This window comes from Pinus tabuliformis, chromosome 3_2, assembly GCF_031772625.1.
Source record: "Pinus tabuliformis cultivar Carrire ecotype Pingquan chromosome 3_2, CPIR1, whole genome shotgun sequence".
NCBI classification, from domain to species: domain Eukaryota; kingdom Viridiplantae; phylum Streptophyta; class Pinopsida; order Pinales; family Pinaceae; genus Pinus; species Pinus tabuliformis.
Genome location: NC_142302.1, coordinates 1,250,730,122 through 1,250,744,957, shown reverse-complemented (window position 1 = coordinate 1,250,744,957; position 14,836 = coordinate 1,250,730,122). Strand labels below are relative to the sequence as shown.

General features: G+C 41.4%; 1 protein-coding gene across 1 annotated transcript; it reads right to left on the bottom strand.

Annotated features, from left to right (window-relative positions):
• Nucleotides 1–3,487: 3,487 nt before the first annotated feature.
• LOC149185268 (uncharacterized) lies at nucleotides 3,488–3,853 on the bottom strand. The gene has a single exon (XM_089415603.1). It carries the CDS (start codon nucleotides 3,851–3,853, stop codon nucleotides 3,488–3,490), a length of 366 nt encoding a protein of 121 aa, XP_089271729.1.
• Between the last annotated feature and the right edge of the window lie 10,983 nt (nucleotides 3,854–14,836).

Sequence of the window (14,836 nt, the reverse complement as noted above, 5' to 3'; positions counted from 1 at the left end):
TGCAATCCACAAAGTGGATTGGGGACGTACTTGACGACTTACCTTGACGGAGTAACAGTAGTGGAGGAGTAATAGCATTGGAGGGAGTAACAACACCCGAGGAGTAACAACACCCGAGGAGTAACAGCATTGGGGGAACAACAACACCCAAGGAGTAATAGCACTACTTGAACACTTAGTTAGAATCACGAGGAGTAACAACACCAAAGGAGTAATAACACCAGATTACTTAGACAAAATCACCATGATCAGAGTAACAACACTGGAGGAGTAACAACACCATTGAAGTACTTAGACAAAATTGCCATGATTAGAGTAACATCACCAGAGAAGTGACAACACCAGTGAAGTACTTACACAAATTTTCCATGATCAGAGTAACAACACCGGAGGAGTAACAGTACCAGTGGGATACCTACAGGAAAAAGAATGACAGATTAGAAAACACATTTTATATATATAGATATATATATATATCTATATATATTTATATATATATATATATATATATATATATATATATAGATATAGATATATATATATATATATATCAAATGTGTAGAGGAAGAATTATATACACTAATAATTTCAAAACCAAAATTATCATAGAAATGTTTGATAAAGGAGTCTTTAGAAGCTAGACAGTGGTATAGTCTAAGGTGATGTCCATTTACAAGCAAAGGAGTATGTGCCTCATCAATTGTTATAAGCCTAACAGTCCCATCATCAAACATTGTGTCAACTTCATATCTTCCCATCCATCTAGAGCAAAGTTTCCCTTTAAAATCCTTGGACCAAAGGTCATAGAGTAATGCGCAATCTCCCCCTTGAAACACCTTTTTCTTGATAAATCTATCGTGTGATTTAGTTCGCTGCTGCTGAATTGTAGCAGTATTCTGGACAACTACCAAACGAATTTCATCCAGCTCATTTAACTATTCCAGTCAGTGTTTCTGGGTTTTTGAAATATTCAAACCTACTTCAAGGGTTGTCCTAAGCGTCTTAATTTTGGATTCCATCATAAACAAAGGGGATTTACCATAGACAAGCTCATATGATGAAAATTTTGTTGTGTTTTTCCATGTTGTTCTATATGCCCACAATGCCTCAAGAAGCTTCTCAGCCAAATTTCGGCAATTGTTTGCTAGAGTCTTTGTAATAATATTTTCCAATACCTTGTTTGTGCTCTTGACTTGGCCATTCACTTGAGGGTGATATGGATACATTACCCCATGCTTAATCCCATATTTCTTCATAACTCCTGCTATCAGATGTGATGTAAACTGTGCCCCTCCATCTGAAACTATCTCTCTAGGAGCTCTATACCGAGCAAAAATTCTTTAAATAAAAATTATGAGACAACCTGTTTTATTACATTCATAATAGCCTTGGCCTCTACCCACTTTTTCACATAGTCCGTGCAAACCAGAATGTGAACTTTCTGATGTGAAGGCAGATTGAATAGCCCAACGAAATCAATAGCCCATTTTTCGAAGGGCTCAAGAACTAGTTGAGGCTGTAGTGACATCTCATATGCCTGACTAGGCTGACCCATATGTTGGAAACTATCACGCCCTTGAACATATTTCCTTGCATCATGAAAAATAGAGGGCCAATAGTACCCCATTTGCAACACCTTATGACCTATCTGCTTATCTACAAAATGTCCCCCGCAAGGGACAACATGAGCCGTTTTCAGGACACCATAGATGTCATTTCCACTTATGCAGTGCTAGATTCGTTAGTCAGGTCTCGTGTAAAAGATATATCATTCTATCCATGAACAACGGGCACTATGATGGATCCTTCTCTGTTCTCTATAAGGTAAGTGTTGAGGCACTTTTCCTGTAGCAAGATAGTTAGCAATATCTGCATAACACGGAGTGTGAGTAGAAATTGCAAAAAGATGTTCATCTAGAAAACTATCCTCTACAGGGGTACCTTCATCACTAGTATCCATTCTAGATAGGAAATCTGCAACCACATTATCTTTCCTTATCTTATCTACAATGGTAATGTCAAATTCTTGAATTAACAACAACCATCTTGTAATACGACTAGTGGTTATTGTTTTATTCATCAGATACCTTATAGTTGTATGATAAGTGTTCACGAAAGTAGGATACCTTGTAATATAATGTCGAAACTTATTAATAGCGTAAATAGCAACCAATAACTATTTTTCAGTTATCGTAGAGTTTAGTGCAGCAGGAGTCAAGTTCTTGCTGACATTATAGATCACATACGATTTTTTATCCTTCTGTTGCCCCAGGACCACCCCTACAGTTGTTTGAGAAGCATTTGTAGAGATGTGAAATGGGAACTTCCAGTGAAGACCTCATAATATCAGAGCTTTAAAAACTAGTTCTTTGATTTCTTTAAAGGCTACTTCAAATTCATCTATCCACACAAACTCTGCATCTTTAGGTAACAATTGAAAAAGTGGGAATGTTGTCTTAGAAAAATTCTCTATAAACTACCTGTAATAGCCAGCATAACCAATAAAACTACGTACTTGTGTTGGTGTCTTAGGTGTAGGAAAATTCAATATCACTTCTACCTTAGCAGGATCAACCTGAATTCTTGCAGCTGAAAGTAGGTGTCCCAGCACTATTCCTTCCTCCATCATCATATGAAATTTGACTGTACTAAGAGAAGCATGTGTCTATATACATATTTTAAGTACTTTCTCTAAGTTTTCTAGACCTTCTTCAAAAGAATCCCCATATGGGGTGAAGTCATCCATGTAAATTTCAACACTATCATTGATTAGATCAGAAAAAAATTCCTACTATTTCCCTTTGAAAGGTAGCGGGTGCATTAAAGAGACCAAATGGGAGGACTCGATTGTAAAAGGTCCCCCAAGGACATGTGAAGGTAGTTTTATTCTGATCCTCAGGAGCTATTTTTATCTAGTTGTATACATTGAATCCATAAAGAAAGGAGAAAAACTTCTTTTCAACTAATGCATCAAGGACCTGGTCAATAAATGGTAGGGGAAAATGATCTTTTAAAGTTTCTCTATTTAATTCCCTATAATCCACATAGGAATATTTCCAACTTTTGTTTATGGTTCCATATTTTCCTGAATGTTGCAACTCATGATAGATTCGAATAGCTAGCAGGTTGGGTTAGAAATGGAATTGGGACTATCGAGAAAGGCATTAATGGCATCATCCTTTATTTCATCCTTGAAACAAATAGCCTCACTGATGATAAGGATCGGTCTAACTTCTTCATTCTCAGATTCGAGCTCTTTCATAGGTAGATATTTTTGCATCAAGGTAAATCTTGTTTTATTTGACAAACTTGGTGCGGCAGGGGGCTAAAGGATTAGATTCTTTGTGACTTCCCCATTGGATATTACCATATTTCTAGACCAACACCCAATTTAAGCATTTGCGGTCACAAGCCAAGGTCTTCCTAAAATCAAAGGATGTCTATCAGCTGGGGATTGAGTATGTAAAACCAAAAGATTGACAGGGTATTACCATGAGTCTACTGAAATAGTTACATCTTCCAACTTCCCTACCGGTCTTATAGTATACTGATCTTCCAATTCTAGGATGGTGGGAGTTGGTTTAAGGTTCCACAGACCCAAGGTAACCAAGCTTGCAGGGGTTATAACGTTAATGGATGCCCCTAAATCTACCAGTACATTTGGTATATCAACCCCATTAATCTGTACTGTAAGAATGGGGTTCCCTGAATCCCCGTATTTAACAGGCTTCCCCAACATTATGTTTGATAATTTTCCCATAACGTGAATAGTGCGTGGATCCTTTGGTTTTTTGTCAGGTTTCTTAGAGCAATATTCTTTAATTTTTTTGGCATAAATCGTTACGTCCTTCATAGCTTGAAGTAACGAAATTTTGACAAATAAATTATATAGCTCCCCTAAAAAGTCAAATTCAGGATGAGGACTTGGTTTGCTCGATGATAATCTCTCAGGGAAAGGTGGACTAGTCTAACATCCTCTAGTAAAAATCATTTGTGAAGGGGTTTGTTGTTACATAGGGATTTGTATTGCCTCCTCCCTAGTTGTTCTAGTAGAATCTCTAGGTTGTGGTTCTAAGACTTCATCATCGGTATTGTTAGCACCTAAATTTTCCTTAGGCCGAAGGAAGGCAACAATCGGGGTAACCACAAACCACGCTCGGTCTGGTAGCTAGCCCTACCAGAATAGGAGAGCACTCTCCGAGTCACACTCAAGAAAATAAACAATAGGGTTTGAGATGACTCAAAAATGGATACTGATTTTAGGCTAGGTAAATGGATGTGATAGAGGTATTTTGACAAATGACTAAGTTTTCTGGGATGTGTGGGACCAAGGAACAACATGAGCAGAGAATTTAACTCAAAGACACAGATTATTTCGTGAGGCAAGACAGGCGGAAAGTCTAGCAATTAGATTCGAAATAACATGAAGTGGAGAGATTGTTTAAGAGTGTGAAAAGGGCATAAATACATGAATCCTTTTCAACAGAAGAAAACATAGAACGTGAAAACTATCCCAAGGCAGAGCAGCACACTGAATTCTACCTTTTTACTTAGAAAGCTTTCACTGGAAATGAATATGAATGAAAATATGAAACATAACGAAATACATATGAAACATAAAGAAGATACATTTTCCAAACTCACGCCACAAGAATCTCATGAACCAGAGCTGCAATCTTTCATTAATTCTCTGTCAAAATGTACAGTGAGTGACTGGGTTTCTCTCCCATAGTTTCCCAGAAATTCCAACCCTTTACAAAATGACTCTCAATACAATAAATAAGCTTTGCCATGAGAAGGTCGATCAACCCAGGCAATGAAGAGCCAACCATCAGCAGTTACATTTAATTTTCTATGAAGACCAATTAGAAAAAAGAAAATATGAGCATAGAATTTGTGGGTGGTTGTTCGCCTTCATTTGGCCACTTGGATAGAAGCCAAAAATGCTTTTTAAACTTTGCCTTTGATGCCAGGAAAAATGTATTGTAAATGAGCGGGCCCACTTGGAGAAAAGTGCAAATCGAAATTTCGCGAAGCGGGAGCGATTTTGGCCTTTGGGTCTCTGTGTACCGCGCCAAAAACTGTATGCATCGCGCTATTTTGGAGCGGGTTTTGAGACACTTTTTGAAGTCCAAATTGAGCCCAAGTGCTCTTGTTGGAAAGACCTACCTGTCTACTTTCCAACCCAAGTGGAATTTCTGAATTTGGTGCCCATTTGCCCCTCCAAAACTTCAATCTCCCAAGACAGCTTCCTGTGTGTCAAAATAGGGGCAGAGAGGTCATTTTTTGGGTGTTTTTGACCTCTTGAGGACTCAAACCTGGCCCAAAATTCTTGGCCATGCACCAATAGTCATGATTTCCATGGAAAATCCAAAAATGCAAACCTTTTGTCATTTGGAGCTCCCTAGTGTAAGCGCGCACCAGGTGGCGCAGCGCACAGGGAGAAAAACCCTGTTTTTTGCACAAAATTTTCCAAAAACACCAAAAATGCCCCAAATTTCTTGAAATTTGGGCTGGAGCTTCCTTATCAAGTGTTATTCTAGGCTAAAGAGGCCTCGGCCAATATCTGAAGTCGATCGAGCTCCCTTTGCCTCTTTTGCTTCTTGATTGCCTTCCTCAATTTCGCCTTCAAATTCCTGATTCGGGCCTTGCACACTTTGTTTCGCGCCATGTAGTGGAAAGCCATGTGTCTTAGAAATGCATGGTCCTTGTCGGCCTTGTCCAGCAGCCTCTCTAAGTGCATGTTAACTCTCTCGAGATTGGCCTCCCGATCCTCATTAATCTCTTGCTCCAATGACGTGAGCTCAACTCTTCTCCTTTGCGCGGCTTGGCGATTCTCGCGAATGTTTTGTAGCTCCATGATCGCTTGCTAATCCTCAAGCTGTTTGTTCCTCTGCTCCAGATATTTCATGTTCCATTTGGATCTTTCCAAATCAAGGGACAAGGCTTGAATCTCTGCTTGCTGCTCTTGGATGATCTCTTTAAGCTGTGCACTTGACGGATCTGTATTTGTATCATCATCATGAAGGAGAACGAATTCGGTCTCTCATTCACCTGATGGCTCACCTGAAGGCCCCTCATCCTGCATTGGCTCCTTGCCTCTGTCCTGTTCCTGTGATGCTAATGGAGGAAGCGAGGCCCCTTCCACCCTAGGTGGAGATAACACTTGCTTTGCTGCTGCAAACAAATGTCTGGTGCCCTTCTGATATGTGATGAAAACCGACACACTAGCAGTCTCATGGCACTCATACCGATGAGAAGGTTCACCCTCATGCTTAACCTCTGTTACTCTCCATGAAGCTCTGAAGAAATCACACGAGATGAAATCATCCCAAGTGATGCCCTGCAATCCAAGCTGATGAACCACCAAAATCTTGATAAGAGCAAAATGATAGACACTGTTAAGTTGTTGCTAAGGTGTTTTGCGCTATATAAAGGTGGTCATCCTCTATATGTTTCGGCAAATGAAATACGGAATGTTCATCATCCGTACCCTGGTAAAATGCATGAGCAACCTGATGTGGTAAGAATAAAGATGAGAGAACCGTCCCTCACAGCTGAAATATTTCATGATCAATCTCATTAGTGGAGCATATTCATCCTTTAGATATCGGAATGGGAACACTCTCTTGAGATGCCTTAAGAAACTGGTTTTGATGTATGGCTCATAATGCTGCCGGTCAATCTTCTTTTTCTTGTGCCATGGTTCACCAATGTTCGGTATACCGGTTGCCAATGAGACGGATTCTGGTGTAAGTGTGAAGGTGACACCAGCCAAGATAGCTTGATCTCCGTGCAAGTGCAGCACAAAAAGACGAGCCAACTCATGATGAAATTGGACACTAGCTACCTTTTGACAAAACTCATAACATGACTGATGCTGAAAACATGACATAGCAAGAGGACAGGCCTGCAATTCTGTAAGGGTGGTCGGTTCCTCTCTCACATGTCTGCCACTTTTATGAGGCCTCCAGGGTGCCTGTTCTTCCAAGGGAGAGTCACTTTGGGTTTCCACCTCATAGTCCGATGAATGCTCAGATGCCATGACTGCTATACAAAATACCCTGAAGACAAGATGACTGCTGTGTATGAACTGTGCTTGAACTGCCCTTTTTGATGTGTTGAAATCTGCCACCAAGGGGAAAATGCAACAAGGGACTGTTAGGAAGGGGAATAATATGAAGGGATTAGGGACTATGAGGAGGGATTTTATTTAGGGAGTAGGGAGTTTAGGAGATTTTATATAGGGTAGGGTTTGGGATGTTAGGAAAATTTATATGGGGTAGGGTTTGGGGTTTTACCTTTGACAAATGTGCGGAGCGAATAGGGAATAGGATTTTAGTAGCATTTTAGGATAGGGAGAAATGGAAAAAGTGGAATAAGGAAGAAGGGAATGAGGGCAAGAAGGAAAAATGAAATGGGAGAAGAACCTTTGCACCAACACAATGACTTTCTAACCCTAACAGCATTGTCTTTGATGATTTTAAGTGGTAGGGTTTAAGATTTTTTGTGCAACCATAAGCCGCTATTTACTATCATCATACTAACATAAAAATGGATGAAACACTAAGAGATTGACCCCACCTGGAAAATTCAAGGGATTGAAGGCGATTGGTTGCAAATTCTGAGCAAAATCGGGCTTCTGTGTATATGCGTCGCACCAAGAACCCAATGCGCCGCGCTCTCTGTGTGCGTCGCACCCATTTGAATTAGCACTGGGCGGAAATCCCCAGTGCGCCGCGCGCTCTATGTGTGTCGCGCTCCTCCACCTGATCCGGATTTAAGCAGGAACGCAATAGATTATAGAGATAACCATAAATACAGAGATGCGATAACCATAAAAATAGAGATGCAGCGGAAATAATACTTCATTTCACTAATGGAGAATACTGAAATATGCTTACAAATAGAAATGACCTAGCTAGGGCGATGGTAGCTTATCTCTGAGAAGAGATGTGTCGGCTACATGCCTCTGAACTGTTCCGAACTCTCTTTACAATGAGGCTCGAAGGCCTATTTATTATTGAGAAACAATGGAAAACCCCTTAACATTCCAAAACCTAACCCTAGAAGATGAAAACGCCAAACTATGGGCCCCGTTTGGGTAAATTGGTACATCAACTTCCCGGGGTCGTAACTTTGGCATACGATCTCTGTTTTACGCGCATGATAGCCCGTTGAAAAGATCTTTCTGAGGACTATAACGCAAACAACAATTTTTTATTTAAATAATCGCAGCAGCGGTATTTCCCAAAAAACGTCGTTTAGGGCCTCAAAACGGCTCCGGAAGTTTAGGACCCGAAAACTGCTAAAAATAGTAAATTGTGCTATAATTAAGGAAACTGAAAATGTCAAGAGGGACAATGGTGGGGGTCTAGGTGGACTTGGCAGGTGGCCACCAATATCCACCTGGATCATTCCTCCCCCCTTAGGAAGCCATGGTCCCCATTGCGTTGAGTTCCTCCATGAGATGGGGAAACTTTTGCTGAACTTGGTCCCTGGTGAGCCACTTGCCATTGTGAAAGAGTTGGCCTGCTTTGACAACTCGATACAGTTGAATATTCTGTCGGCGAGTATTCTTGATCTGTGTGTCCATGATTCGATCAGTTGCAGCTTGTTCCATGCAATCTGGATTTAATTCTGTGGGGGTGAGCTGTTCTGCAATGTCGAATGTATCTAGCAATGGTGGAAAGTATAGCCGAAGGCGGTCCACATTGAACACTGGGTGCAGGCCAAGGAATGGGGGAATGCTGAGTTCAAATGCATTGTCTCCCACAGCCTTAGTAATGGTATAGGGACCATATCGGAGTGGTCTCAGTTTCCGATAGGCTCCAGTAAGGTGTTCCTTTTGTAAATGCAACCAGACTTTGTCACCCACCTGAAACTTGTGTGGTACCCCTCCAGGTAACGAGAAGTTGTTCCTGTGTTCTGTCATGACTGTATCCCTCTGTTGCTGCTGCTGTGTGGAGGAACCCTTCGCGGGGGTCATGGATGTAGCAACGATCTTCCCCTTACTTTGGGAACGAACCAGACAGAAAATAAATTTCCTAGTCTGTGAGATGAGCTTGCTGCCTTTCTTAGTAGTGATCAAAGAGGTGGTGGTAGGTGGGGCTACCTCTGGTATCCTGTATAATGAATTATCCAAAGAAATGATGACAGCGCGAGGCCTTGACTCATACACAGCATGTCGCCTCCACAAGTATGGCTGGCCTAATAGTACATCACAAACATCCAGAGGTGTAACATCACACAATACCTCGTCTGTGAAGGGCTTGATGCTGTAGGGAAGGCGGCACTGCTGGCGAACTTTGAGATCTCGTCCTTCGTGAAGCCAACCGATAGTGTACGGCTGTGGGTGTGGTGTAGTTGGTAGGCCCAACCGCTTCACGACCTCTGCTGAAATGAGGTTCTTTTGGCTGCCACTGTCGACAATGAATTGCAGCGGCGAACCCTTCACCCACATCTGTGAGTGGAAAAGACGTTCCCCCTCCTCTGGATCTTCGGGCTCATTTTTCTGGATCTTGGCAGTAGCAACAGTGGCGCTGGGATCCGCATCAATAATCTGCTTCCCTTTGTCATTCCCCTTGTCGGGTTCTGACTCAGAGTCGGAACATGCATCTGATTCGGAAGCCTTCAACTTGGCCACCAGCGACTGCTTGGTCTGACACTCACTTGTGTTATGAGTGGGACTCTTGTGGAACTCACACTACTTTCCTGTGTCCTTCTTCAGCTTCATGGTGTTGTTCTTTTCTTGCAGCTTCACGGGTTGTCTTGGGTCACCCCGCCTTGGCTTTGTCCTTTGGGCTTTGGATTTGCAGATCCAAAGTCTCGCTTCTTCTGTTTGAACTTTTGCTCGATTTTGACAGCGTATCGGTATGCTGTGCCGAGTGAGGAGATTTTCAAGAACTCCATCTCTTCTTGGATGTATCTGTGTAGGCAGCCGCGGTATTTGAGTACCAGATGCAGCTCAGAATCTTTGATACCCAACTGTGTGCGAAGGGTATGAAAAATGTTTGTGAACTCCGGCACATCTTGGTCTCGTCCCTGCCGCAGTGTGGTCCATTTGATGTATTTGTCCTCATAGCTTCCGACGGGGTAGTACTGCTCCTTGATGGCATCTCGGAAGTCATTCCAAGTGGGTGTGGTTGAAAATAGTGAGCCTGTAATTTCATCCTTCTGCTCGCAATAGGTTTCCCACCAGTCCTTGACGTGGGGGGCTGCTTTGAGAAGAGCGAAAACAATCTTCTCCCGACTTGAAAATTCGTGAACAGAAAAATACCCATCTAGCAGATTTAACCATTTATCTACGGCATCTGCGTCTATTTGACCCTCGAAGATGGGGATTTCAAAATTAACTTGTACCTTAAACGGTGTGGCGTTTCCAGAGTAGCTGTTGGAAGCCGATGCATCGCCTCTGGGTAGCCGCTGAAGGATCTGCGCAAAGCTATCCATCATCGCGTTCCTTTGCCGCTCGAGCGCTTCTTCGAGCAAGATTTTGATAGGATCTCCTGCCCCCTCGTCTTTCTTCTCATCCGCCATGGGAGGACGTCGAGATTTGCGAGGCTGGTCTTGCAAAGGTTCGACCAGTTCAAGCCCTAACTCCTTATATCCCGACCTCGTTGGGGACATGCAAAGAAAAACAGAGAAAAAGCAGACCGCTCTGATACCACTAATCCGGATTTAAGCAGGAACGCAATAGATTATAGAGATAACCATAAATACAGAGATGCGATAACCATAAAAATAGAGATGCAGCGGAAATAATACTTCATTTCACTAATGGAGAATACTGAAATATGCTTACAAATAGAAATGACCCAGCTAGGGCGATGGTAGCTTATCTCTGAGAAGAGATGTGTCGGCTACATGCCTCTGAACTGTTCCGAACTCTCTTTACAATGAGGCTCGAAGGCCTATTTATTATTGAGAAACAATGGAAAACCCTTAACATTCCAAAACCTAACCCTAGAAGATGAAAACGCCAAACTATGGGCCCCGTTTGGGTAAATTGGTACATCAACTTCCCGGGGTCGTAACTTTGGCATACGATCTCCGTTTTACGCGCATGATAGCCCGTTGAAAAGATCTTTCTGAGGACTATAACGCAAACAACGATTTTTTACCCAAAAAAATCGCAGAGCGGGATTTCCCAAAAAACATCGTTTAGGGCCTCAAAACGGCTCCGGAAGTTTAGGACCCGAAAACTGCTAAAAATAGTAAATTGTGCTATAATTAAGGAAACTGAAAATGTCAAGAGGGACAATGGTGGGGGTCTAGGTGGACTTGGCAGGTGGCCACCAATATCCACCTGGATCACCACCTGTGCGCCGCGCTCCAATTCTTAACACAGTCATGGCCTTTTCGAACTGTTGTTTACTCTTCAACCTCCAAACTTCGACTTTGCTATGAGATTTATGAATGTAACTTGACACAAATGATTTATATAACTTGGAGAAATATGTTGCAAGAGTTGGATTTGATTTTTTCTTCCTCCAAAACCCATTTTGTAATGTTTTCACTTTGGCACTTTTTCACAATTAATACAACTCTGCTTTTCACACTTCCCTTTGATTTCTTTGACTAAAATGATGAAATTTTTGGCAAATTTTTGCAGGGGTAGCCGACATGGAATTTGGCTAAGGAGACCAGGGCTGCGCTTGGAGAAATCCGCTGAGAAACTTTTGAAATTTTTTACAAATGACAAACTGTTGACTTTTCTTCAAAACGGAGTTTTGAAGAACAGTCGTAATATATCAATATGACGATGAAAATCTGTGAATCACAACTTTATAAGAGCCTCCCTCTGGCCTTGCTAGCTTTATTGGACATTGTTTGAAGACCAAATGACCAATCCCTAGACTTAATGACCGAAATGACTCTCGTCCACTAAAAGATCAAACATTGACTGTCATGGACTTTAATACACATTGATGAAAAGACCTGAGCCAGTAGGTACAAGACATGAGGGGAATGAATGGTAAGGCCCTTCCGTCAGGTTATGGCATGGCCCTAGCGGAATGCAGCTGAGTGAATGGAGCGAGACACCTAAAAATGAAATGCAGAAAAAGTTTTAATCTCTGACGGAGGACTGACAAGACCGACTCTAACAGGTATGTTCAACAATTATTGGAGAACTCTAGGTATTCACACCCGACGAGACCGAAGATTCAATTTGTTACACTCCACGGTGGAAATACTATATGCAGGGAGGTTGAGTGTCTCAAACTACCGAGCCCCCTAATTTTTTGGATTTGCATTGGATTGAACAAGTAGTTGCGGATGGAGAGGAGGATTACTAGTGGATGAATCAGCAGGTAGTTGTAGTTGTTGTTGTGGCACAGGTTGGGAGAATTGTCCTAAAGGAGGAGGAGGATTTCGACGCCAATTCTGGGACCATGAAAGGTTTGGACCAAATTGAGGGTACCATGGTTGCCAAGGCATTGGATATTGATACGAATGCGGCCATGAGGGTGAAAAAGGTACAAACTAGATACCAAAATTCAGATTATTAAAATACTGAGAAGGGTCTTGAGGCATATCTTGATTCATGTTCAGTGGTTGTGGTTTCCATGATTTCTTTGATCCCATAAAATACAGTTGATCCATTTCTTCATTCGTTCCCTGAAATACTGCCTTCAGCCCAAGAAGAGATGGATAGGTTCTAGTGAATGTCTATGTTCACATATCACACAAGTCTCGATGGAATTCAATGGGCATTCCTTCAGCAGATGCTTCCTTCTGCATTGAGGAAAGAAAATGGACATAGCCTTCTCTGCTTCTATTTTATTATTTTTTGCTTGTAACACGTCCAGTTGTGATGACAATGTGCTCAGGATATCGATTCTCAAATTATCCAGAAAGTTCCTAATCTCTTCTTTTGTAACTCCACCACTAGATTCCTTGAGAGTTTGGATCCCTTGCTTATGCCTCGCAGCCCCTCGTGAACACGTGATGCATAATTCACAGACGGAATCAAATTCCTCCAAGATATATCTTCTTTCCCTACCACATTCAATAGTTCCAAAGATTCCTCCCTCAGTGCCTAGAGAAATATTATTTTCGAAATATTCTTATCCAGGTTACGATGGCCTAGTCTCTACAAACTATATTGAAAGCGCTCCACAAAGTCCTCCATGTTCTTATCCTCTTTCTGCATAATCTTAAAGATTTCTTCCTTCACATCTTAGGATTTGTAATAGTCTTGATATTTCTGGAGGAAAATTATCTTCATATCATCCCATGTAGCAATAGATTCCCCCTAAACCCATAAACCATCTCGAAGTTGTGCCCTACAAAGTAGCGGGGAACATCTTCAACTTATGAGCATCATAAATATAGTCATACCCTCGTCAAACAACGTTGAGTTCAAAAAGGAATGTGTCTATATCCTCGAAAGAAAGACCATGGAAATTAGGTAATGTTGTCAAAGGAATATGCTTCATAGGCGCATCACCTCTCATATCTCTAATTCAAAATTCGATCGAAGAAGTTGCAGGAGCCATGAATATCTGTCAATACCCACTTGGAATCTCAACAGGTTCTAGCTCTGACTGTTCTATAACAAGTGGTTGAGGTTGTTTAACATTGCTCCCTTAATCAAATGGCACAGAGAATTCCCTCAAATCTTCATGCTCTAAACTTGCAATATGCAGTGCCTCAGATCCTCTACTTGCTACTTCTTCTTCCATGAATTGCACTTATGTTATTGGGGAAGGTTTTGGTTGTGAAACCGATTGCCCTCCAGATATCGTGTGAGATATCACCCTAACAGGAGCTTGCGATGATGCTCCTCACTCAGCTCTTGAAATGATCTATTGGATGTAGGTATTTCTGCCTAGATATCTCCCTCTTCTTTTCGGGGTTCTTCCTCTGCCCCTTTTATTTGTATCTTTGTTCATACAATCAGGAAATAAAAGGAAAACATTGAAGCAAATTGAAATCTCAGGACCTAGAATAGGGTACGAAATTCCCTCCCCATGACAAGAGAGTGGCCCCTAAAAAGAAAGCAAAGAAAGAAAATAAATCAATCACAAAATTAAGCTCAGGACCTGAAACAGGGTGACATAAAAACTTCCCTTCCTAGGACGAGAGAGTGGTTCCTATGAAAAAGAAAACAAGACAATCAAAGCAACAAAAATGATCTAATGCTCAGGATGTGGTGCAGGGTGAAAAATTCCCTCCCCAAGATGAGAGACCAGTCCTATGATCAATATTGGTTGTACGTTCGTACTCTTAATAGCCTCCCTGGCAACGACACCAAATGTTGATGTTCATATATGAATCACACAATTCACCCAATTCCACATTAATTGTCAACCCAAGACTCTACAAGTTATTTTAAGGATATCTTGAAAAGTATATGCAAGCCTATTGAAGCCTCGAAAATCGTTGCAACAACATGGGGGATGACCACCCAATCCGGACCTTAAAGCAACTCCTTTTCCGTTTGGGATGGTGGTTCAAACTGGTTCAACTAGGTCTAGTTACCTTCTCTCAATCTCCAATGGCTTTAAAATATGACTTTCATTCACCAATGGAGAAGAGACATCACATCAACCCTCTTGCAAATCAGGGAAGAAAGTGATCCTTAAGCTGATTTAGGGCTCATCCAATCCACTACTAGAGTTTGCCTCTTTGGGAAGAGGACTTAAAAGAATGTAGAAATTAATCTAAATGAAAACTTATTCTAAGATGCAAGCAAACAGAACTATCTTAATCCTATCTCAATTAGGAAGATATAGATCTAACCCAACCAAGAGCAAGATATTTAAAATATTGAGATTTAAATATGTCTTGTTTATAATGAATACCAAGTTAATGAAGTAGTTCAATTAAC